Below are 26,488 nucleotides of genomic sequence, written 5' to 3' on the forward strand. Positions count from 1 at the left end.
AAGTTGAGGTTGAACTTGCAGTTTAAATTAATTCAATAACAGCTTGGATACGATGTGTGGAGGTGGCTTGCGTAAGCTAACGGTTTCGCTAGAGATTTTAAACTTAACACGTACGACCTCCAGTAAAGGTAAGTGCTATCTTCGGCTGTTTTATGTTTTGCAGTTAACTTAGAACTGCTGTTACATAGGCAAAGTGTAGGGGCTAGCCTACTGTCTTTAGCGACGCTGCGCCTATAACATATTATTGCCATTTGCTACGGTTGATTGACGGGGACGGGAATGTATTTGTTTTCTCCTCTTTTACCCAGACGCGTTTAGGTCTCGAAAGGAGGACATGTGAGGGTAAAAGAGGACGTCTGTCTTGTCTTGTGTTTCAGGAATCTTGTTGGCTTGAGTTTGTCATGAACACCCGCTAGCAAGACATCCCGTTAGCGATGTTAGCAAGGTTGTTTTAACACTCTTGGACATTGATGCTAGTATTACGTTACGGTAGTACATCTGATTAGAGCTAGCAACCATGCATTGCAGATTAAGGGGTCCCCTATCAGTGTTCATTTTGGCAGCTATTTTAGATTCAGTCTTAAGACAAAAATGCATATTAGTTTTAGTCACATTTAGTCATAGTTATCCTTCTTAGTTTCAGTCTAGTTTTCGAAAACTGAGCACACTACAATACTATTACTAACCATTTCACATTTACAGACATAAACCTATAGACATGACACAAAACATCTTCCAAAGACTTTATTATCTCAGCTGCATTATTCAGTAGCACAAAGTAGCCTATTACATTCATATTTACTTCATGTAACCCTGCCATAGCGATACAACACCTTTTTGACAGCCTATATAGCCTAATTGCAAAATTAAATATATAAATAAATACTGAACTGAAATAACGCAAACAAAGTGAATCTACAGTGAGCCAACGCTCGTCCACTGACAGTGTGGAAGAATGACAGCGACGCGAGCCAGGCTACATTCCAAGATTACGTTACTAGAAATGTCACTTTACATGAGCTTTGTTCATAAGCCATGCAGTCCATAAAATAGGAATACTCTGTGTACTAACAGTATAGTAAGACCGGTCATATGTTCAGAGAGCTTTCTAGCAACCAACAAGTTACAAGTAGGATAAACATCCTAGCGAAATCTGCGTTGTCGACAGACCATCGTTTTGACTGGAGTTTTGATGTGCTTGCTAGCACCAAGTGGATTACCTCATCTACAATACATATGGGCTTGGACTCAAATCACTAGTAGGCCTACTTCACGATCTTCTATGGTTACCAGCAGATAAGGTAAATAATAATCGCCATATTTGCTTTAATGTTTAATAGAGTAAGAGGCTATGTGTAGGCTAACTCTCTATTGAAAGACACTGACCGGCACATCAACACAAACTAGGCTCTGTGAGTCAAATTAGCGTAGCTAATCAGAAATGTTGTAGATGCCAGAGTTGGCAACTATGGCTCAGATTTAGGTTGTTATCCATCAACATTCATTTTACAACTTACATTAGTTTCGTTGTCATTCGACTCGAAAATCTCTGGCTCAATTTGGCAAAGCACTACTGCTCCCTTCAGGGTAAACATACGTGGACGTTTCGGTGCTGTCATTTTGCCGATCTGGCTGGCTGAGGTAATCGAGTGATTAGAGAAGGCTACAAAGTGGAATACTAAGCAGTTTGTAGCAGGAAATATTGAGAGTGAAATTTTTGTGGCCAATTCTTAGTATTATAAACTAATTCACAATAAGAAGATGGATTACAAATGCTGGTTTCAGTGCGATTTAATTGCAGATCTTTAAGCCACAATTAGAGAAAAACCACCGGCAGCAATTCTGCAGAGCTGCGTTCGCGGGCTCATATTTAAAAACATAAACAGACACTCCCATCTTCCTCAGGAGTGGTTGAACTCCTCACCCAATAAAATGACCCCCTGTAATCTAACTCCAACCAATCAGAAGGCTGTCTAATGACCCTCCCCTTCTAACTCATCTTTACACGTTTGCTGTGTGTGTGTGACTAAAAACCCCTTGAACTAATTAAATGATGTTATATTTCTTCTTACTTACTTACTTAATTGTTACAATCCATCATAATTCCCCCCTTTGTGTCTGACCAGACACACTAAACAATATCCCCATTACTCTATCAAATACACACTATCAATCCCCTATATTATGAAACAATTACCTTTTAACTCCTATTAATCAAAACCCATTTTTAGCATTATTTTAAACAGTCCATAATTACCACCATACAAAACATCGGTCTCATTAGGGCAGTCCTAAATGAGCACACAGTAATGTTTACAGTCTCAGGTGGGCAATATACGTTCACATAAAAACATACAATACAAAACAATAAACATCCAGTCATGTATGCAGTGTTGTGCCTTTGAAACAGTCCTTATGTGTATGAATGTCCTTTCTGGTATTCTTGACATCCTAGATGGCATTTCCTTGACCTCACAGGCAAGAGCGAAAACCCCTTTTTCTTCAATCTTCAAATTTATATCTTGGGGAAATTCTCTTGCTGCCTCGTCTTCGTACGACGACACCCCTTTTCGCGAGCTGTGAGTGACATCATGCATCTCTTATTCTCATTTCTGATACAGTTGTGTATAACATGAAAGTCCCATTCATGTCTTGCTGTCACTGCCGTCCAACCGGTAAGATGAATCTCAACGGCGATGATGATGATGGCCTGGTCCTTGCATCATGTCACTGGCTCCCTTGCGTTCCTTGTCCTCTCTCTGCTACTTTTCTGAAAACCAAACAGAAAAAAACTACACCAGTATCACGAAGTCTATAGAATATCCTTCATTAAACCAATACAAACAAAACTTAAAAACATATAGGAATAAACAATTCAGCTCCAGTTGTGAATGCAATATTATGCAGATGATCCGTCCTAATATGTATGTATGTTCTGCGCCGTTGTATAATTGTTGTAGATGTCCCACAACAAGCATCTCCTTCAAGTTCCACTGATGAGGCCTTCCATCTGATTCCGCCAGAGAGCACTCTCTGAAGATGTCCCATCAGGCTCCTTCCCTCAAGGATGGGACACATCCATCCTCTGCAGCATATCCATGACCTTGGCAACCTCTCAGCCAGGTCGAGTTGCATCCAAATGGTTCCCAATAGAGCATCAGCTCCTTTGAATCGTGGTCGTCCCACCGCCTAGTGATCCTACGCCCTGCAAAACAGTTGACACAGTACAACACAATTAATCCTTCTACCTCCCAGCCCTATTGGCTGGAGGCTCCACGGTTTTAAGAACCCTAACCCATAAACAGTCTCCCGACTGGACCAGTCCATATGCGTCCACCTGTGTATACATAATTTCGAAGATTAAAAACAATCTATACACATTATTTTCACATATTTCCTAGACATACTTCAAAAGTGTGTTGTACAATATCCAGAGCTTGCATTACTTTACTGCCTATTTCCCATAAATGTATTATTGCTATACTATACTATTCCCAAACTGCTTGAATAAAACAAAGATTCCACAAACAAAGATTCCACATAAAACATATACTTACCTGCAAGTGTGCTGAACCATTCTTCAGTAACTCCCTTCGCACACTCACACCCCCATTCCTTCCTTGACATTCACACTTCCAGCTGCATTTCCTCTCCATTCACACCTCTGTTATATGCAGCTGACAAACATTCAGTTTTTCCACTCACATGCTCCTTCAATTAACTCTCGTGTCCCAGCATGACTGCTCCTTGTAGACTTAAAAACTTCCCAGTAGTTTACCTAGTTACCTTACATATAACTATAAACCATTTCATCTTATCCATAATTATTCTCTACTCACCATAACTTCAGTTCCTCAAATAAACTACCATCAGTTCAGCTACAGTTTCTCTCCCACAGCTCATGACACTTACCATCTCTTGGCTTCAGTTCTGTCATCAGACATACCTTTACCCATCATATAAATATATCCATCACTCTACTGCAATGTCTATGTTAGTTATACCTTATCATATATAGTACACTACCTGTACATGTGAGTATTACCTGTACTCACACCCCATAACATGCCCCAAGGTCGATCTTTACTCCTTTATTCATCAATATAGATGCTACAACCGTAGCATTATGCAAAATTTTACTTCCCATACATGAATGACCAAAAACCCATAAATCTAATTTTCTGTATCCTCCCCCCTGACACACTTAAAACTAAAAGTGTGTAAATAGACAAGGCAGATAACATGTATGAAGTTGCCATGTGGCCACAATAGCAACTCCATATTTTAACACGCCTGCATTTTAACCCTTTTGAAATATGTTTGGTCTATTCCCCTGACCTAATGTCATCACATATGTACAGAATATAATTTACTACTAAGCTTGGCTATAACTGAATTGTTGAGGACACTGTTTTAGCAAGACAACATGCACACATGGCCTTTCAAAGCATGAAGGCACACCCCCCTTAGTTACATTATAATTACAAAGGCTGACGTTGGTAGGCTCGAATACTAAAGTACCCCACTCACACCTGGATCAATAATCAAACCATTTCTTCCCTACTTCCCATCAACCAACGAAAACACAAACCATGTCTCTCCACTTTCTTGAGATTCTTTTCACCAATCCTGTAAGACACTTAAAATCACTGTTATTTTCACATACATATTTCCTCACAACAACCTTAAATATTTTCAATCCATCCCGCAACCTGGTTCCAGGTTCCACTGTGCTTGCGCACAGCTTCTCTCTCTGTCACTCCTCTCATCTGTATGTGAAAACTAAGCGAAACATTACATCTCCTATTCCTCTTTCTCTATATCTCTTTTAACTTTCCATTTACCTTCCCATTCTTACTTTACATTACCCTCTCATTCTTACTTTCTTTGTCTACCCATTGTCCACTTTCTTCTATCTTTAAATGCACATCTAATTTCCCTGTTCTTAATGTTATTTCAGGATTTATCTTATGTGTTACCCCCTTATTTATTACATCTTTTATTCCTAGTTCATATTCTAACATCAACTTCTTACACCATAGCATAATTCATATAATTCCTATCCTTGCTTATAAATAAACCCTTCTGTCTCATCAACCAGTTCCACAGCGTTCTACTACAACCCCCGATGCCCTCGCATATTCTAATCTCCTTCACTCTCTCTCCTGCTGTTTGGCCTGCAACAAAGAGATTTCAACACAGATCATTATCAAACAGTTTTAAACCAGAACCCCTAACCTAACTAACTATATACCACAATATTTATATTGTAATTAGAATCACATTCTTGTATTCTAGCTGCAACTATCCAACTTCCAGCATTTATCCAATATAAAATTCATTTTTCAACCCAATATGCCTTTCATCATTAACATGTATTTCCCCAGTAAACCTAATTTCATATTCTTAAACTGTTAATAATCCCATGTGTGAAACTCAAAACATACCACTAGCAAGGAGCAATCACCAACCCTTATAATTCATTATCCAATATTCATATAGCCATACTTTATCCAATTATTCAATTATTTATTTTTTATTCCCACTAAGTCCTATTCATAATCCAATTCCAATCACTATACCAATAAGATAAACCCCTAATTTCATTCTACCAATCTACAATCCTCAATCAACACCCATGTAATTAACATTTTAATAACTAAAACTATTCCTTCATGACCATCATATAAACAGTATGGATTCCTGCAAAGTTCACTCATTGTATATTACTCCCCAGACTCTCTCACTCAATCACTCTGACTCCTTGAGGCTCCCCCGTTAAGCGACCTGAATGTCTGATTTGCATTAAGGTGTTATCCTGTGACACTTTCACGTCACCTTTTCCTAATCCATTCAAAGGCAGCCACATGCTGGCAATGGCTCTCATCATCATTTTACCAACATCGCTCTCCTTAAACCCAAGACCCACTTTAAGTGTAACGTGTGGTGTTATGTTTCCAACATCACGGGCTAAAGTGTACAACGATGGGTCCAATCTTACCAATGCTGCCACGCCTTCAGGTCCCACAACTATACACTTAACCTTTAGCCAAACCACCGTCCTTCCATATAATGCCTCTCTCCATTTCTCATCGCACTCATCATTCCCTCCTGTACCAATAACATCTTTTACCATAACAGCACAATGTATTTGAACACAATGATTTCTGAGACTCCCATGCCACTTATAAATAACAGGTCCCCACTCATTCCAAATCCTTTCTTCCCATTCTAAGCCAAATAAACCTATCCAATACATCTGTTTAACTTGAGATGAAATGGGTTCTTTCAAATCAATAACCTGGTGTTGTTTCTCTCTCCCATCAAACTGAATTAAACCTGAATTTAACAATGACCCTTAATACATGGAGCCAAAACCACCGGGTTTACCCACCTGTGGCTTAATGTCTCTATGTTCTCCCACCTCCTGTCTGTTAACACAATGTCTAGAAATATGTCCCATTTGGCCACAAACCCAACACTTCCGGGGCTCATCTCTTTTTCTCTGTCCCATTCCAATGCCTGGCCTGCTGCTGCTGCCTGCTCCACCCCCTCTGTGTCTTACCTGACTATCTCCCCACTTAAGATGAGGCTGAGGTGGCCGTTCCCAATATGGCTGCCTATGTATTTGCGGTGATGGATCATGTACTATTTGTGAAAATGGTGTTGTCCGCTGTGCCTGGGCAAATATGCCTATTCGCAGTGCCTGTACTTGACCCTTTTTTATCCCTTCCTCCTCTTTCAACTGGTTCTGAACCCACTTCCTCTGTCTTTCACCAGCTTGTTTTTTCAACTCAGCATCAATCTTCCTCTGTGCATTAACAAAATGAGTAACAGTATCTCTAAATTCAGCCTTTGACATAATTGCAATCCGATCGTTTTTCTCCAGTTTTTCTCTCACCAACACTGGAAGTGCTTCAATAATGGCCTTCCTCATTAATTGCTGCATCCCCTTATCAATATGTACGTCTGTCTCCATTTGCACACGCCAGTACGCCTCAGCCCCTTCCAAAAATGCAGCGGGAGTTTCATCTGATCTTAACCTGTTAATAGACAAACTTGACAGAGACAACTTATTCGGGTACGCCACTCTCAGAGCTCTCCACACATTGTTTCTGTAATTATCGAATGATGCCTCATTCACCAGTGAGTCCCCCATAATGCTTCCTAGTCCCACTCTATCCAACACCTCGGTAGCCGTCTTTTTATTGAGAATCTGATTTAGTAACATCTTAATGTCTCCTATAGCTAAACGCTTCCCAATCATCTCCGCTTCAAACTTTCTTATCCACATCCCCGCTCCCTCTTGTAAAGTAGGAAGCCGTAATAGTAAACCGTCCAAATCTGTGTGCCCGAATGGCTGGTATTGAGAACCAGTTCCCTTTGTAATTAAAGGCATAATCAAATCCACTTTCCTGACTGGTGACTTCATACAATCTCTCTCCCTCTCTTCCTTCTCCTTCTCCATCACCAAATGTTCTAACTGTTTAACCTTGTGTTTGATCTTCCTCATTTCGGCTCTTTGTTTCTCCAAATGCAATTCCATTCTAAGCATCTCCTGTGCCCCTGCTGTTAACTGACCATCATCCTCATCTCCCTTCACATCTTCTGATAACAGAGGAACTACCCCCACTGCTAAATTAACATTTTCACTCCTCTCAGACATGTGGCCTGGCAAACTGTCCTCTGTCTTGCTCACGCATTCCTCCAGATCAAACAATTCCCGGGTCATCCACTCTTCTCCAGCCCCCATATCACCTTCAGCTCTTTCAGTCCCTTCTGTAGATTGTGATAAATCTTGCCTGTGCTTAATTTCCTTTTCTTTAGCAACTGTCATAAACAATGTTAAAGTATATAACTCCTTCTGTCTTTTCATTTTCCTCTTTCTACTTTTATCCTTAATTTTGTAATCCAAGATTTTACCCTCCATCTGAGTTAAAAGCTTTATATCAAATTAACCCTGATCAGGCCATGAAATGCTGTGGTTATCAGTTCTCTTTGACCATTTTTTACAGTGATGCCTTACCAACTTTCCATCTAATGGATATAATTCAATTACTACCTCTAAAGGCGTATGTTTTACTTCCACTGAAGCCATCTCAAAATAAAACTATCAATTGAACTTTTAACAACTGCACGTGAGATCTGAGGAACCACCTTCCCCCTTACAGAAACACAGGCTCACAAAGAAATGCTTCCTTGGATTCAAAATCCCACCTTTCCTAAACAAAGGAGTATACAACACACCTCCACGTGGACAACAAAGAAATGCAAATACACCCCACTTCGCAATAATATATATTCTCCAACTACAAAGTTTATATAACTATGAACTTTCGTTTTTAAAGTACATATAGTTACCACATCTCCTAATAATAATCCAACCACACTATTCACAGTATTCCAATCTAAATCAAGCCTTCAGCCAACATTACAAGTCGAGTCTCCGTTTTTAACCCCACGTGTGTACAAAATGCTTACCTCCTCACAGACAAATAACAGCCAGCCTAGTATTGTTATTTCCAACAACACACAAATCTCCTTCGTGTCTACAAAGTGTCAATATGCGTCGCCGGTACTAATATCAATGTATTAGAATAATAAACACGTTAAACAGTACGTCTCTCGTGTTTTAATACCACAAATTCAAACTCCTCTATCTCATGAAACAACGGAACCCACAATTCCTCTTATTACAATGAAACAAATTCATCCGAATTGTATACTATACTTTCAATAAGGATAACAGCACAATTTAAAATCCCTTTAACCAGTAAGTATCACAACCACTATAGTCAAAGTGGACAGAGAATCGCACTGCGTTCGTATGTGGTCAGATATTCTAATAACAATTCAAAATGACTTGGCTCCTGAATCACATCAGTAAGTTTATCAAGCTGAATGCAAAATATGGCGATGTGATATTAATATAATTACCAGATAAACTTTCCCAAAGATGTATCATTCAACCCATCTTTGTTCGATTTAACTGCTGTTTAGGAATACATAGCCTACATACATTCATTCACCCACGTGCACACTATTGCAGCAATTCCTATATGCTGAGTTTTAAGCACTGCTTTTTACAGAGATCTTTAGTTATCTCATAACAGTGAAATATCCCTATCACACAAATCCCAAACAAACGTTCCTTTTTCAACCCTCGCAGTCACACACTCACACAACGCTTAGATAATAAAAAATCCTATCTCCCGTGAGATTTAGCCTTCCTGGCTTAGGACTTACTACCAGCCTCCGTGGCTGTAGGCCTATTACTTTCCCTTTTTTACCGTCAAACAAAAGAAACCCAAGAATAAAAAAACTACAACCCCACTGAAACTTCCCATCTACAATCCAATCTGTGTTCGTTTTAGCAAAGACTAACAGAAGAGAGTTCAGTTCCGACTCAACTTACATCCATTAATAAGCAGAATTCACTTACTTTTTTATACGAGGCCTCTCGGACAAAGTTGAATCAAGGCTGAAACTCACAGTTTTCAATCTTTTTGCTATCACGTCGGGGTCACCAATATTTTGTGGCCAATTCTTAGTATTATAAACTAATTCACAATAAGAAGATGGATTACAAATGCTGGTTTCAGTGCGATTTAATTGCAGATCTTTAAGCCACAATTAGAGAAAAACCACCGGCAGCAATTCTGCAGAGCTGCGTTCGCGGGCTCATATTTAAAAACATAAACAGACACTCCCATCTTCCTCAGGAGTGGTTGAACTCCTCACCCAATAAAATGACCCCCTGTAATCTAACTCCAACCAATCAGAAGGCTGTCTAATGACCCTCCCCTTCTAACTCATCTTTACACGTTTGCTGTGTGTGTGTGACTAAAAACCCCTTGAACTAATTAAATGATGTTATATTTCTTCTTACTTACTTACTTAATTGTTACAATCCATCAAAATGTAACAAATTATTCTGTATAATTACCAATGTCACAAATAGCTTAGCGGTAATATGAATAGCTTAAATGGGATGGCTACCTTAGCCAGCTAGTTAGGAGAATCTCCGCTCTCTTTCTCTTATACCATCCTGTTCTGCAGCGAAGGCACATCACGTAATAACGTGATCATTTCTCAAAATAGTTAAATACAAATATATAGCTTTTAAGATAAAAATATGTTCAATAAGGCTTAAAGAATTAAATCAGGTGTGTAGATGAAGTTCAGCAACAGCATTTCCAGTGTTTACATCCATGATTGTATGCTGGTCGTCGCTGGCCGTCAACGGCCGTTACAGGAGAATACAGAGCGGCCGAGAGCTTCGCCTTCTCCAATCTCAACTAGAGTGGGTGACGTCACAATGGCTCAACCTTCCACCATGTTAGTGAATGAGAGAAAAAGGTGATGAAAAAGAGGAATAAAAAAGGAGTGGCAAGGAGTACCGCCACGAAAAGATATAGCAGGTTGCACCGGATCGGGCCAGACGTTTCGGTGTTTGAATGGCGTCTCTATCTCAATCGGGCGAGGAGTAGTTAGCTGCAAGAAAAACGGGGAGAATAAATAAATAAATAAAGAAAACTTGACGATAACAATACTGTGCTTCCCTTCGGGCAAGCACACTAATAAATAAAGAAAGAAAACTTGACGATAACAATACTGTGCTTCCCTTCGGGCAAGCACACTAATAAATAAAGAAAACTTGACGATAACAATACTGTGCTTCCCTTCGGGCAAGCACACTAATGAACACAACACAGACAGACACTGGACTGAGGCTTACCAGTCAGGCAGGAGTTTAGGAAGCAGGGTTTTTTCTCAAGGGGGGACACAGCAACCGTGCACTGCTCACACCAAATGCACATAAAGGGGTGAATCCACACATACACACACACCAAAATGAGCTCAAGATCACCCACACGGGAGATATTACAACCGCTAGGGTGGAGAAGGATGAACTACCTAACCTCGGGCACCCAGAAAAGCCAACAGAACATTGAACACGTAACAAACCGAAAAAAAACAACGGTAACCACCCGGAGATGGATACAAATAAACAGAAAAGCAATATGAAACAAACAACATTAACACAACGCAGGAGCAGCTCTATCAAACTGCAGCTGCGTGGAAGGGAGACGAGACGTGAAGGGAGACGAAACGTTTCAATCACTGTAAGCAAAACAGGGAAGCTAGCAGCAAAACACTCCCAGCAAAACAGCAGCGGCGTCAACCCACCCAGGCCAATTCCTATGGGAGAGATGAAGAATGTTACCGCCACACAAAGCTAATAATAATACAGCCTACAAAGCCTATGAGAGCACGGAACACAGGACGACACGGGCAGCAGCTACTATGCGTCCGCTAGCTGCATACAAAAGTATAGTGTGGGTGAGTAGCTAACTAAACCAAGTAATCTTTCATTCCAAGCAAGGACCCAAACATACCTGCACGTAGTGCACAAATAACGCACAAGCCAATTCCGGGAGTGAAACCGGGGACAGTGCAAGGCTGGGAATGAGGAGGACCCAACCAGACATGGTCATACCTACCACAAACCGGTGGACCTGAGCTTGACGCAAACAGGTACCGTGGAGTATTACGCATGCCCAGTTTGCACCTCGTTGTTGATTTATAGGGACTGTATAGACTGACAAGAGTGCCACCTAATTACTGGAAAATTAGGTAGACAGGGAAAAGTTAACAGACGGCGCATTGACGTCAACTTAAATCCGTACTGCTACATTCTACCCCTCACTCTTTCATCGTTGCCCCGACGATGGATCCCTCAAGGTCATAAACACACCAGGGCATACTACATGGTCGAAACCACGAAGACAGAACGAGAAGCAGGGCCGCATTGCAACCCCTCCTGCAGCTGTGTCTCAGCATGACGACACTGTTGACATGCCTGAATGATGGGAGTAGGGGCCATTGATATCAAGGGCTGTTAAAAGAAAAGTGACGGGTCGTGTTGTCCAAAAAGAGCTCCCTGGTAGCACCTGCTAAGGACACTCATTCCTTGCACACCAGGAATCGTGACCTGGGGGGCCTTTACGACCAGGATCCCACAGTTTGACACAGCCTGGTCACCAAGCTCCGCATCTAACTCTATGTACTCAACATAGGGGATAGCAGGCCCGTTGGCTGCGCAGGGCTGTAGCAAGTGGCAAGGCCTACAACGATCCTGACCCAGTGGCGCCAAATGCTTTTAAAAAAGAAAGACTCAACACTGGTGGACACCATGGACCCAGTGTCTACCAAGCAAGGCGCCAGCACCTCGCCAATGCGTACGTCTAAATGGGGGCAAGAGGACATTGACGTCAACATCTTACCTAAACTAACTGACTCCTGAGCCAGTAGGTTCCCAACCAAACATGGTCATCACTTCCACAAAGTGGTGGACCTGAGCTTGACGCAAACAGGTATATTGGAGTATGACGCATGCATACAGGTCTCAGCTTGTAGTCAGTCCTGCCGAACTACGGAGAGAGCAGAAATGCTGTCAAACTTGTTCTATTTAACCATACTAAAACTCCTCGAGACATTGCTTCATACAACTCATATAAAAATATTCCACAGGAGCTAAATCATGGATGCGACTGCTAGCCTGCCCCTAAGCATGGAAAAAGATCCGTCCGAACTCAGAGGAGTTTGGGCTCACCGCGCAGAGTTTATCCTGGCATCGGTGGGATATGCGGTCGGCAGCGGAAACGTGTGGCGTTTCCCTTACATTTGTTACAGGAATGGAGGAGGTAAGAAGCTAAGAGAACATTTGTGGAGCTAATTTCATTTCTTACCTCACCTGAAACTTACTTTGGGTACTTAAGCGGTACATTATTCTTCAGAGTAAGAATCTTTATCTATCTATCTATATTGAGATCAAATATGGAAATTATCTCCTGGAAATAAGCTAATTTGAAGCTCTGTGAAAAGATTCAGTCTCTTCTTTTCTCCCAGGTGCTTCTGTCTCAGACATTGGTTAAACTGAATTGCTCATTATTAGTAAGAATCTATATGTGTTTACCTATATTGAGATCAAATATGGAAAGTATCTCCTGGAAATAAGCTAATTTGAAACTCTGTGAAAAGATGCAGTCTCTTCTCTTCCCCCAGGTGCTTCTGTTTTAGACATTGGTTAAACTGAATTGCTTAGATGTTAGCAGAATTTGCTGTTCTGTAAAAAAGGGTCTGTGATTCCTCCAGGTGCTTTTCTAATCCCATACTTCATCATGCTGTTCCTGTGTGCCATACCAATGGTGTTTCTGGAGAACGTTGTAGGCCAGTACACACAGAAGGGACCTATGCAGGCGTTTGCTCAGATATGTCCCATCATGAAAGGTGGGCAGTCCTGGAGCCAGGCCACAGACCAATTGCCACTGCTGCCCTGCACGAGTAACAGACAGGTTCACACACACTGGATGACAGAATGAATGAGTTCATATGGGAATTAAGGGAGTGGGAAATAGTGGGTCACTGAAAATGCAAAACTGAAACACTGCTTTAGCTTCAATATGAGCAAGAAACACTATGGAGTTTCTGGAGCCACCAGGTAGGGTAGGGGGCTACTTTCTTGCTGTCTTGCTTTGTCTTGTGTTGCACTTGCTTGATGTTTGACTATGTTGGGAAAGTTGTTGGCAGGCCAACCAACATAGCTATCTCAATTACATTACAAACGAGCCAACACGAGAGCACTTATTACTAGCATCAATGTCCAAGCTTGTTATAACAAGCTTGCTAACATCGCTAACGAGATGTCAGCTAGTGGCTAACTTGTTGAAATGTGCTCACTTTGTTTGACAAACTAGCGAGTCAACAACTTTCCTTACACAGTCAAACATCAAACAAGTGCAACACAAGACAAAGCAAGACCGTAAATAAGTTACTGAATAGTCCAGCAGAAAGTAGCCCCCTATCTGGCGGCTCCAGAAACTTTTACTCCAGTTTTACTTTAACAGTCATGTTAGGGTGATCTGTTTTTCACTCTCGTATAATTAAGCCATAGAAATAATTAAGCAATATAGCACGAGTGGGAGTAGGCTAGGTAAGGGATAATCCCACGGGTGGTGTTCGACCGTAGCCACCGAGGCCGCAGGCCAAGTGGCAACAAAAAATAGTTCCATTGTCAACGTCTTGGTTTGGAATTTTAAGAATTTTGCATTAACGGTTATCATCAACGCAAATGTTTTCATCGCGGAGTGATTTATTATTAGCTGTGAAAAGTCCCATAACTGTTGGTATGTTGATGAATAACCTATAGCATGGAACGTCTCTCAGAAACAGCTAAATTACGCGATAGAACCCAATTGTTTTATAAGAATGATCAGTGGTTTTGCTGTCATTTTTCATGTCTTAGAATGAGACCTTCACCATGTGAATGTTTCTACACGCAGGTGTGGGCATCGCCCCCGTGGTAATATCATACCTGACCTGCACCTACACCAACACCATCGTGACCTGGATCCTGTTCTACATGCTCCACTCGTTCAGTAACCCACTGCCCTGGAAGTCCTGCAACAACACCTGGAACATTCCGGAAAACTGCTCGATTAGCGCCCACAGCAACACCACTCATCTGCGCTCCCCAAGCCAGCAGTTCTTTGAGTAAGATCGCCACAGTTTGAGTCTAGGCATGGCCGGATTAACCATATGGGCAACTGGGCAACTGCCCAGGGGCACCAAGACTCAAGGGGCACCAAGCAACCGATGTATTTTTTTTATTTAAAAAATATATAATATATTTATATACAGTACTGTGCAAAAGTTTTAGGCAGGTGTGAAAAAATGCTATGAACTAAGAATGCTTTGAAAAATGTAAACAATAAATGTTTATTTTTTATCCATTTACATGGTAAGACTGAGCTCAGCAACAAGACACAACGTAGTTATACTGCATCAGCAGGGTCTCTCCCAGACAAAGATTTCAAAGCAGACAGGGGTTTCAAAATGTGCAGTTCCAGCTCTTTTGAAGAAGACGTTGAGGATCGTAGACGCAGTGTTCAGCCAAGGAAACTTAATGCAGCTGATGAAAAACACATCAAGCTTATTTACCTTCGAAATCGGAAGATTTCAAGCAGTGGCATCAGCTCAGAACTGGCAGAAACCAGTGGTACCCAGGTACAGACATTTACTGTCCAGGGAAGTCTGGCCAGAAGTGGTCTTCATGGAAGAGTTGCAGCCAAAAAGCTCTACCCCGACAAGGAAACAAGGCCAAGTGACTGAACTAAGCACGTAAACATAGAAACTAGGGTGCAGAAACATGGCAGAAGGTGCTCTGGACTGATGAGTCAAAATTAGAAATATTTGGCTGTAGAAGAAGGCAGTTTGTTCGCTGGAGGCTGGAGAGAGGTACAATAATGAGAGTCTGCAGGCAACAGTGAAGCATGGTAGAGGTTCCTTTCCAGTTTGGGGCTGCATTTCTGCAAGTGGAGTTGGAGATTTGGTCAGGATGAATGGTGTCCTCAATGCTGAGAAATACAGGCAGATACTAATCCATCATGCAATACCATCAGGGAGGCGTATGATTGGCACCAAATGTATTCTGCAGCAGGAACATAACCCCAAACATACAGCCAATGTCATTAACAACTATCTTCAGCTTAAAGAAGAACAGAAAGTCCTGCAAGTGATGGTATGACCCCCACAGAGCCCTAATCTCTACATCATCGAGTCTGTCTGGGTTTACATGAAGAGACAGAAGAATTTTAGGAAGCCTACATCCACAGAAGATCTGTGGTTAGTTCTCTAAGATGTTTGGAACAATTTACCAGCCGTGTTCCTTCAAAAACTGCGCAAGTGTATCTGGAAGAATTGATGCTATTTTGAAGGCAAAGGGTGGTCACACCAAATATTGATTTAATTTAGAATTTTCTTCTGTTCCTTCACTGCATTTTGTTAATTTATGAAGAATTGATGAAAATAAACTGTTAACACTTCCATTTTTGAAAGCATTCTTAGTTTACAGCATTTTTTCACACCTGCCTAAAACTTTTGCACAGTACTGTATATATATATAAATATCAATTTTTTTTTTTTTTTTTACTTTTCAAAATGACAGGTGAGGCTCTGCCTCCCCTGCCTCCTATGACTGCACGTCCCTGTTGGTGTGCTATAATTACAATGAAGATTGATAACTATACTATGCATTCTTATGAAAGTGCTATTAATGTCTACTGGTTGAAAGACGTAGGCTACTTGGCAGGCTTCTGACTTGTTTTTGGGCGAGTTCGATTAAATAAAGCTTGATTTGTTTTGTACATGTGCTCATGTTCTCCTTTTCTGTGAAGCAGATTTAAGGCTGAATATTCTACTTAAGTACCAAAATTAAAAGTATAAACTTTCTTATGATTTAGAATAATAATATAACTGTTGAGATTAGTAATGATATTTCATCAAGGTCAACAAAAGATAAAACAATAGTTCTGCACTGTATTAAGTTATGATTTCTAATAACATAAGTTTACATTAAACATCATTTACAGCATATGTATTAATTACTTTGGCAAGTTAGCTGTGATATAAACGGGATTACTGTGGCCATTCCAGTAGAGTCGAGGATGATAAATTGCACCAACTTTCATAAACACAAATGTCCTCATTAAGCTTACAGTCACAGACAGGAGATAAATAATATAAAGATGGTGTTGAATCCTTCTCTTTTCTAGCCACAGACTCTTGGATATCAGTGAAGGGATCAATGTTGTGGGGAACATATGCTGGGAGCTAGCTGGTCTACTTGTATTGGCCTGGGCTATTGAGTACCTCTGCATCTTCAAGGGAATACGATTCACTGGAAAGGTTAGAACTATGTGTACTATATTCATTCATAGTCTTTGTCAAGAGCACATTAGCTATATGAAAAACAGTCCCCGCATGAATGAGTCTTTGTGGTCAATAATGAGTCAGTAAATAGGTGAAGCTCTGACAGTCACAACAAAGGACAAAATTACTATTTCAGGACCTTTACCCTTCACCATTTTGAGTAAACATGCAGAAATATCTCTCCAATCACATTTAATTACCACAAAGAACAGTAGCAGCTAGTCTTGCCCAGCCTTGTCCTGTGTCTGGCCCTGACGTGGCGTCTCTGCGGTCTCTCTGTGTTCACAGGTGGTATACTTCACAACTTTATTTCCGTATGCTGTGCTCTTGGTTCTGCTTATCAACAACGTGCGCCTCCCCGGGGCCACCGAGGGCATCCTCTTCTTCCTCACCCCCAAGTGGCACAAACTTGGGGAGATTCAGGTAAACTGACTCATTTTGGCAGACGATTTTATCAAAAGCAACTTACAATTGCCTTGTTTTAACATGTTAACAGTTTTCAATGACTGCATCTTATAAAATACAGACTCAATTGTTCTTCATTTATAATATTACACATCGAGGAGTAACACACACAATACAAACTCTCTCACTGCCAGGTTTGGATTGATGCTGCCTCTCAAGTTCTCTTCTCTGCTGGAGTTGGCTTTGGAGTAATGACATCCCTTGCTAGCTACAACAAATTCAATAATATACTGAGGTATACTTCATGCATATGCTCACAGCTAATAATGGTCTCTTCTCCTGCTGTTGCCTTATCTGCCATGTATTGATTTTCCTTGCAGGGACTCTGTTATTGTCTGTCTGGCTAACTCAGCCACCAGTGTCTTTGCTGGTTTCGTCATCTTCTCCGCCATGGGCTACTTGGCCCACATACGGGACCTTCCTGTGGACGAGCTCGCAGTCGGGGGTAAAGTCAATGAGTCTGATTCTGTACAGCTTGGGAGGTGAGGTAATAGACTATCGAGACTGGCTGAAACCCTCTTGCTCTAAGCAGTGCTTTCAGCACCAGACGTTGCCTACATATTCTCTGTTGTTCCACCATCTGAATGACAAAAAAGGCTTGGCTACACCTTTGTAGTTTCAGTTTACCAGCCTTGGCACGTGAAATGATCCTGGCCTGGTGTTTGTAGTTAACCCAAACGTCTATTCATCGCAACAGTCTGAACTGGTGTTTGTTGTGTGTGCATTCTGATATCTCCTTTCCATCTCAGGACCTGTTCTGCCAATTTGAAGTATGTGTCTAATATCTCCTGTCCATCACAGTACTTAGATCGGTGTTTGCAATTAACCCAGAGATCATAATGGCCTAACCTACGAATTCAAATCTGAAATCTCCTGTCCTGTCCATTTCAGGGCATGTCCTGTCAATTGTAGTTTACCCAGAGATGCCCGGACCTTGTGTTTGTAGTGTGTGCATTCTGATATGTGCTGTCCATCACAGGGCCTGGCCTGGCGTTTGTGGTGTATCCAGAGATCCTCGCCATCATGCCTGCTTCCCAGCTTTGGGCTTTTCTCTTCTTTCTTATGCTCTTCTTCCTTGCCCTGGGGAGCCAGGTGAGAGAGAGAGAGAGCGAGAGAGAGCGAGAGAGCGAGAGAGAGAGAGAGAGAGAGAGAGAGAGAAATACACGCATGTGTCAAGTGTACTATGTCATGGATGATTGTTTGGGACTTTTATGTATGGTGTTTTGCGTCTGTTAAGAACTGGACACTGGGCTGCAATCGTTGCTGCTTATCTGTACGACGCACGCACACACACTCACGCACACACACAAACACACAGAATGACAGATAAGAACAAGGAAAGGGAGAAGGATTGTGTGTGTGTGTGTTTGTGTGTGTGTTGAGACTGTGTTGTCTTGGCAGTTTCCTCACTTACAGGTGGTGGTGACCTGTGCTGTGGACAGTCTGGGCCCGAAACTTCCCTCGGCTCTCAGACGTAAGGAGCTGCTGGTGGCTTTGGTCTGCCTGCCTGGACTCCTGCTGGGCCTCATGTTTATTACACAGGTGAGGATGAACCAGTCCTAGATCTGGCCCTGATCTGGCTTGGACATGCTCTGCAGATTGCTGACATCTAGCACTCCTGTGGCTCAACTGGCAGAGCAAGGTGTCACCAACACCAAGATCAAGGGTTTGACAAGCAGTGAGCTCACACTCATTCACCAGTGCCAGGATGCACCAGTGACTCTAGCACCCATTCATTTTAGCCTCCTTGCTAGCGCACTCACCTCTCATACCTGAGGGGACGGGTTTAAATCAAGTCAGGTGCAGTGGTGTGGTGACCCAGAATGGGAGTGAGGTTTTAGGGGGGAGAGGTGACCCAATTGTAGACTAGCTTTGTCCTTTGTTATGGTATTGTATGTCACATATGCCATTTTAAGCAGGCTTCACCAACTCCACGGAAACCCGGTAGACCTTCAGCCCTTCAAAATAGTACCTATACATGTTAATGTGGTAAAAAAAAAAGAAAAAAAAGCTTGTTTAAAACAGCACCATTCTAGCACCGTCTTCCTGTGTCTTTACATATTCATAATATATTTTTATACAAGAATATTTTTTTAAATAAGTAGCCCTGCACATTATTTTCTACTGTTCGGGTATTCCTCTGTACCAATTAGGTTGGAGACCCCTGATTTAAAGTCGATCCTGTTTTTCTGTATTGTAGGGAGGAGTGTACGTGTTTCAGCTGATGGACCACTACACTGCGTCTGTGTCAGTCATGATCATGGCCTTTGCTGAGGTGGCAGCCATCATCTGGATCTTTGGTGAGTCTGAGGAAGGATATAGTCTTCATCAGGCTGGGTCTTGGGGAGTGATGCTCAGTGATTACAGAGTGATGTAATACATCATGACATGCCCTATGGACTCTGTGTTTTAAAGGTGTGGTCTGTGATTCAAATCCCATACACTTTCTGTCAAATTCAGCTAATTGCTCCTTGCAGTTCTCTAGCTGTCCATTCAGTGTGTGTACTGTGTAAATGGGAAACAAACATAGTGGCTGGGGCCGAGCCATAAACAATTCTAGCCCATCAACATATTGCATCAGGAGCATGGAAGGGAGGGGTGTGATTAGATTGGCTGTTGAGCTCAGATATCAACAACCTTACACCTGGATCGCAGACTCTGCCTTTAATGTATATGAGTCCATATGGTACATTTGAGGAAAAATCAACAAAACGCAATTACAAGTCACAGCCTAAAATGTGTGTTTTTAAATGTGTACTCCCGAAGGAATCCGCCGCTTCTCAGCAGTTGTACAGAAGGTTCTGGGCAAACCTCCTAATGTGTATTTCAAGGCTTGCTTGTTGGTCATCACTCCACTTGTCGTCATAGTGAGTCTGATGCCTTTCTTTTCTGCTCCTTTAACATTCCAAAACCTCTGACATGTAAATGTGCGCTGTCTCCTTTCCCTGACATAGAATGCTAAGTACTTCAATATGTTATTAAACCTTTTGACATTGTACAGCTACCCAAGATATAAGCTTGCCTGCTAGATGTAAAAGCTTAGATGACTAACAATGTCCTGCTCCTTAAGTCCTTTAGCCATCTACCGACACTCGATGGCATCTCATCAACAACCAACACTAGTACCAAAAGTCCTGGTGCAATTATCAACCAAGACCTCCTACTTAACACACATAACAGATCTCAAAGACATCAGTTTTTCATCTATGCAATATTGCCGAAGTCAGAATGGCCCTATCCCTCGACTACCCCAATGCTCTCCTGTCCAGAAGTAACAACAAGTCAATAAAGAGCCTCAAACTTCTACAGAACGCTGCTGCTTGCACATTTTTTTGAACATATTTCACCTGTACTGGCCTTTCTGGACTGGCTCCCTGTCAAAAGTAGAGTTCATTTCAAAGTACTCCCTCAAACATACAAAGCCATAAGCGGCTAAGCTCCAAATTACTTCAAGGAAATAATTGTCACCTACTGCCCACATAGACCACTTTGTTCCCATATTGCAGGTCTCCTTGTAATACCAAAAATATCAAAAAACACAATAGGAGGCAGAGCCTTCTGCTATCGAGCCCCCTTCCTGTGAAATAATCTTCCTGCTTCCATCTGAGATGCAGACTGTCGTGCATCCTGCCATCCTTGCTGTCCTTGTATAAATAAAATTCCTTTGGACCAAGTCAGCCAAAATAACTAAACATAACTGACCACAACAAAATACATATAAAATCCCTGTTAAGGGAGTTTTTCCTTGCCCTTGTGGCCATGGTGCTTGCTCAAAGTGAGTTCAAGCCCTGGGTTCTGTAAAGCACCTACATACAATTGTATTGTTTTGCCGCTATGTAAATTCAATTGAATTAAATTGAATTATTAAGTGAAAGACACCATGCTATGAGTGCTAGTACTGAACACACAGACTATTTCCTAACAATTAGATAAATATGCCATAACAACAGTTTAACATGTCCTATGTTACTTGTACAGGTACTTCTGATCATTAGCCTTGTCCAGCTCACTCCCCCCCAGTACGGAAGGAGCTACCGGTACCCAGGCTGGGCCCAAGGCCTGGGCTGGATATTCACCCTTTGCTCCATCGGCTGGATCCCTCTGGGCGCTCTGCACGAGCTGTGCCGCAGGCAGGGGACACTGCTGCAGGTTTAGACATGGACAGAACAAACTAGACACCCGACACATTAAACACAAGCATAAAGACACATATACACACACACGCGCACATACACACACAGCTACATGCAATCACTCTGAAAATCACGTGAGGAAATACACACACACACACACACACACACACACACACACACACACAAAGTGCACATAATCAAAGGGGTTTCATGAAGGTATCCTCTTTTTCATAACATATGACCCTCTCTTTTAATCCTCTTCCGTATCTCCTTTTCCACAGAGACTCAGAGCAACTGGAGTCCCTGAACTGACCATTGTTAGTGACCCTTCCCACCACCAGGGGGAGTGTGTGCCCCTGAGCAGCATCTGAGATCAACACGCCACTCTTAGCACATCCCAGAAGAGCCAAACACACACACACACACACACACACACACACAGACACACACAGACACACACACACACACTCACACACTCACCACAGTTGGCAGGCCACTGGAACGGCTCTACCGGATCCATATCAGAATCAGCTGTAGTCTGAAGTTATTGCTTTTCCTCCCCCCAAACACACACACACACACACCTGATCTAGTGTTTCTGTTCTGATCAAATTTGACCTGTTTAATCTCCTTTTACCTGCAAAACAGTTTTAAAAAAATAAGTCCATACTCTAAACTATAATCTATAATTAGCCACATAATTCAAAAATGCAAGTTGGGAATTAACATTTATGGCCTTTGTCAGACAGAAGTGGAAAAGTGACATTTGGACACTTAGTATCATTTGGAAACCTCATTACAAAGTGTATATGTGTATATTGACTGTATGGAATTCAATGCTGCATCCTCTCACACAGGAGTGATGTGTACCTATATAAATGTCCATCCTGAATGTTCATTATAAATGTTCAGCTCTCAAAAGAAGTGGTAGCGAGACATGAACTAGAAGGCACAGGCAAACACAAACACAACACACCTTTTAAATGCCTACTGGAGTTTATTATGTATCTATTTGATTGAGGAAACAGATTCATGCACTATGAGGTACATCGGTGGCCATGTTGGAAAAAACAAGTACATAATATGGAGACAGTCATACTCTACTGACAGCATGCAGACAGTTTACAAGCATTTTGGTGGAGATTGTGACACACTAAGTTTTTAAGCAAAGCATAACATGTCTCAGCTGAAGTTGATCCAAGTTGTACTTCCAGTCCAGGTTGTTTGGTGTGTGTGTTTACTTGCACTGGCTGCCGGGCAGGTGCTCATTCTCAGGGTTGTAAGTAGTGGTGGCGAAACACTCTGCGGCCTTCCTGTCACACTCACAGATGAAATGCTCACACTCGTCATTCTTGTTGACTGTCAGAGAAAGATGCAGGGGAGAGTGAGCAGAAGCACAGTGGCGATATCCAGTATGACACGGACAACATGAGCTTAAGAACTTAGCCTCTCCTTTTGTTCTATCTTACTCCAGACCTATGTTGAATGCTTTGCTAGCGTGCTCCACTGAAATAGATACCAACATACTGTGCAAGTAAGACATAAGCCATAGATGATAATCATCAACCAAAGGAGACGGGCGAGTGTCTGACTGTGTCTCACCTGGACAGGTGATGGTTTCCCTTGGGATGTTGCAAGTGAAGGTGTAGATCGAGTTGTAGGGGTTATCATAGATGGCCCAGCACTCAGGATGCTTGATGGCATCGCTGTAGCAACGGTCGTGCACCTCACAGCACCTGGGTGTGTATGTCAAGTGGTCATGTGTTGAATGTAACAGTCATTCATAGTCATTCACCTACATAGGATCTCTCTTGAACATCTATCAATATGCCACATGCATCTATTAGCCTTATTCGCAAACCAAGCCGTCGCCATTTTGTTGACATAGAAACACCCCTCCCCCCACGTAGCTAGTCAGCCCAGTGTTGACAGCAGTTTTGAGTCACAAGTACGCAATGGTTTCAATAAGTTACGTTAGATATGCAGATAAATGTGAATTCTAGATCTGTATGGTATAATTGTGATTGCCGCTGCGCCAGTGTTTGACAACGTTTTCATCCTTCTTCTGCTAACATTATTTTCCCCACTCATTTTGGGTGGACAATATCATCTACTTAGACTAGTGATGTGCCATTTGTGAACGATTCGTTCATTTTGAACGAATCCTTACAAGGACTCGAGAGTAACGAGTCCTCTCAAAAAAAGATAAGTTCTTTTCCTTATGACCGCGCATCGGGACTGTTGCATAGGCTAAGCCAAGGAAACAGAAATGATTCGTTGAATGGAGGTCACGTGAAAAATGATCCAAAGACCTGTATCCGAAGACCCAGTCGGAAAAGGAACGAATCATTTCTGTTTCTTCTACCAGTACTGAGCCTATGCAGGTCACGTGGTAAAGGATCCAAAGACCCGTATCCGGCAGGTGAACGAATCATAGATCACAAAGACACGGTTGGCAAAAGAACGAATCATTGATCCAAAGACACGGTTGGTAAAAGAACGAATCATTGATCCAAAGACCCGTATCCAGCAGAAGAACGAATCATAGATCCAAAGACCCGTATCCTGCATAAGAACGAATCATTGATCCAAAGACTCGTATCCGGCCGAACAACGAATTATAGATCCAAAGACCCGTATCCGGCAGATGAACGAAACGTTGATCCAAATACACGGTCGGGAGGTGAACGATTAGTTCATCTGCCGGATGCAAGTCTTTGGATCATTTTTCACGTGATCTACATAGGCTCAGCATGGGAAGCTAGAGAAAACCGAAATGTTTCGTTCATTTTGACTGAGTCTTCGGATACGGGTCTTATAATTTTTCACGTAACCTGTATATGCTCAGAAGAGGAAACAGAAAGGACTTATTAACCTCGTTCACTTTCGCGTGTCTAGGTTTAGTAAGACGTGAATGATATTCGTTCACAAGAAATAATTACAGGTTTCGTTATTTTAACTTTTTTATACTTTACTTACAGTTCAGTGCAGCGTAATTGTTTGCCGTGATAATTAAATGCTAATGTAATAATAAATGACCATTTCGTCCAAACTTTCATGATACATTATTTGAATGCAGGAATTTCTTTTAAATCTGCTGGTTTACATGAGAATATGATTCGTGTTTGTAGTGGACATATTTACGCCAGGGAATTGGCTATAAAATGTTGAGCAACTCAACCCTCCCTCCTCCTCACCCCTCCCTCCTCCTCACCCCTCCCTCCTCCTCCTTCCTCCTCCTCACCCCTCCTCCTCCCTCCTCCTCACCCCTCCTCCTCACCCCTCCCTCCTCCTCATCCCGCCCTCCTCCTCACCCCTCCCTCCTCCTCACCCCTCCCTCCTCCTCATCCCGCCCTCCTCCTCACCCCTCCCTCCTAACCGCATACGATATACAAAAGTCTTAGACATTAACTTAGCATAGCAAGAACTCCGCATAACTCGACGGGTTCTCCACATTTGAAGGCTAACAACTCCTTTTTTGAGGTAGACAGGAAACGCACTGAAACCTCCACGAGTTATTCTTGAGGCCTGTGAACTTGAACATGTCCTCAGATGAGGCTAACTCTGAATCCATGCTGAAAAGTTGTTTGTTAGTCAGGCTGTTTGTCGAATGTTTAAGCAAAACAGGCAAGGCTACCGTAGTGCTGCTGTCAAATACACACTCTGCTGTCATTGGAGCTGATAGAGCCACCTGATTGGTTGAAACGTCCTAAAGCAACGCAATCCATATTTTTGTGTAGGCAACTGTGTTCATAAAATGTAACGAATAACGACACATATTGTAGAAATGTAGCGGAGAAGTATAGATAATAGATAATAGCTGCAAAATGTAACGAAGACAAAGTAAAAAGTATGCACTATTATTTTTACTTAAGTAAAGTACAGATACGTAAAAATGTAACAAAGTACAGTAACGAAGTAAAACTACTTTGTTACATTCCACCACTGGAAATTGAGTATTAAAGGCACAGTCCGCCATTAAGGTCAAAGGTTGCTGGTATTTGAGCTCAACACCCAGAGCCCAGAGGAGCAATTTGCTAAATTTGCCAGAAAAGTGTGTTTGATTACAAACGTTAATAAGGTGAGTGTAGTTATGTGCCTTTCAGCACTAGGTGGTGGTGTTTCATCTGGTATTGTGATACCACAAGAGAAAGGCTTGCTGTACCAGGCTATATGGCACATATTTCCCTTCACCCCAAGGAGACTGACCTGTCCAGATCATCCACAGGGGTTCCAGAGCCGCCCTTTCCGCAGTAGCAGCCGTAGTCAGCGTAGTCCAGGATGGGCCAGCTGGTAGGGTTTGCACAGATGATCATGTCCTTGAACTGCCCAAGCGTCCTGTAGTCCATGGCCTGAGCTACACACACACACACACACACACACCAAGAGCGAGTTAAGAAAGAAAACATTCCCACAATAATTACTTACATTTTGCTGTCACTGTTGAAAGCAGTAAGGACTAGAGTTTACTATAATAATGTTTCCTGGCAAAATTACAATATAAATTATACAATGTGATATAATAATATAATAATTATAATAACATAATGTTTCATTTTAAACACACACCACTGAAAATCATTCAGTGTACAATATAAGGTAACGTGAAAAAGAGACAAACTGAAAATAAATAATCTGCCTGTGTCTTCAGGGTGTGTGTGTGATGTAACTCACCAAAGCACAGACCAAAAGACAGGAGAAGAATGGCAGAGAGAGTGTTCATGTTGTCCAGAGAAGTGACCTGCTCACACTACACATCCCTGGAGACCTTTTTATTCTCTCCTGCAGCCTTGGCTCCTGATGATAAGGCTGACGAACTTACACATGCTGTGCATTGTACACTAGCATGCACGTGTACACTCTCTCTAAAACTCCCACGCTTTTCCATTTCTGTACCCAGACAAGCCTACCCATTTATTTTTGTTCCGGTGTTAAGTTCAATCTACAGTTAGAATAATTGTTCAGTTGTTATATTGACTGCTGTCAATAAAAGAAACACATGAACACCATGATTCCTGTGATATGATAAGTGTTTATGTCGGTGTCCACGCCTGGCCTGGAGTTTGGAGTTAACTGGTGTTTGTTGTGTGTGCATTCTGATATCGCCTGTCCATCAC

The 26,488-nt window shown here is 41.9% G+C and overlaps 2 protein-coding genes across 2 annotated transcripts; one reads left to right on the forward strand and one right to left on the reverse strand.

Moving 5' to 3' along the window:
* Positions 1-12,574: 12,574 nt before the first annotated feature.
* On the forward strand, positions 12,575-21,742 carry LOC308372311 (sodium- and chloride-dependent betaine transporter-like; the record flags this gene model as incomplete). Its single annotated transcript, XM_080847468.1, has 13 exons — positions 12,575-12,707; positions 13,159-13,293; positions 14,346-14,556; positions 16,617-16,749; positions 17,062-17,196; positions 17,398-17,426; positions 17,559-17,683; positions 18,218-18,330; positions 18,655-18,780; positions 19,439-19,538; positions 20,005-20,105; positions 21,217-21,387; positions 21,653-21,742. The coding sequence occupies 13 exons, from the start codon at positions 12,575-12,577 to the stop codon at positions 21,740-21,742; spliced, it is 1,602 nt and encodes a 533-aa protein (XP_080703594.1).
* Positions 21,743-22,608: 866 nt separating this feature from the next.
* LOC308372312 (phospholipase A2 GL16-1-like) lies at positions 22,609-25,687 on the reverse strand (the record flags this gene model as incomplete). The annotated part of the gene is made up of 3 exons (XM_080847469.1): positions 22,609-22,730; positions 22,974-23,107; positions 25,581-25,687. 3 exons carry the CDS (start codon positions 25,685-25,687, stop codon positions 22,609-22,611), a joined length of 363 nt encoding a protein of 120 aa, XP_080703595.1.
* Positions 25,688-26,488: the final 801 nt, after the last annotated feature.

Source organism: Sprattus sprattus, assembly GCF_963457725.1.
Source record: "Sprattus sprattus genome assembly, chromosome: 11".
NCBI lineage: Eukaryota > Metazoa > Chordata > Actinopteri > Clupeiformes > Clupeidae > Sprattus > Sprattus sprattus.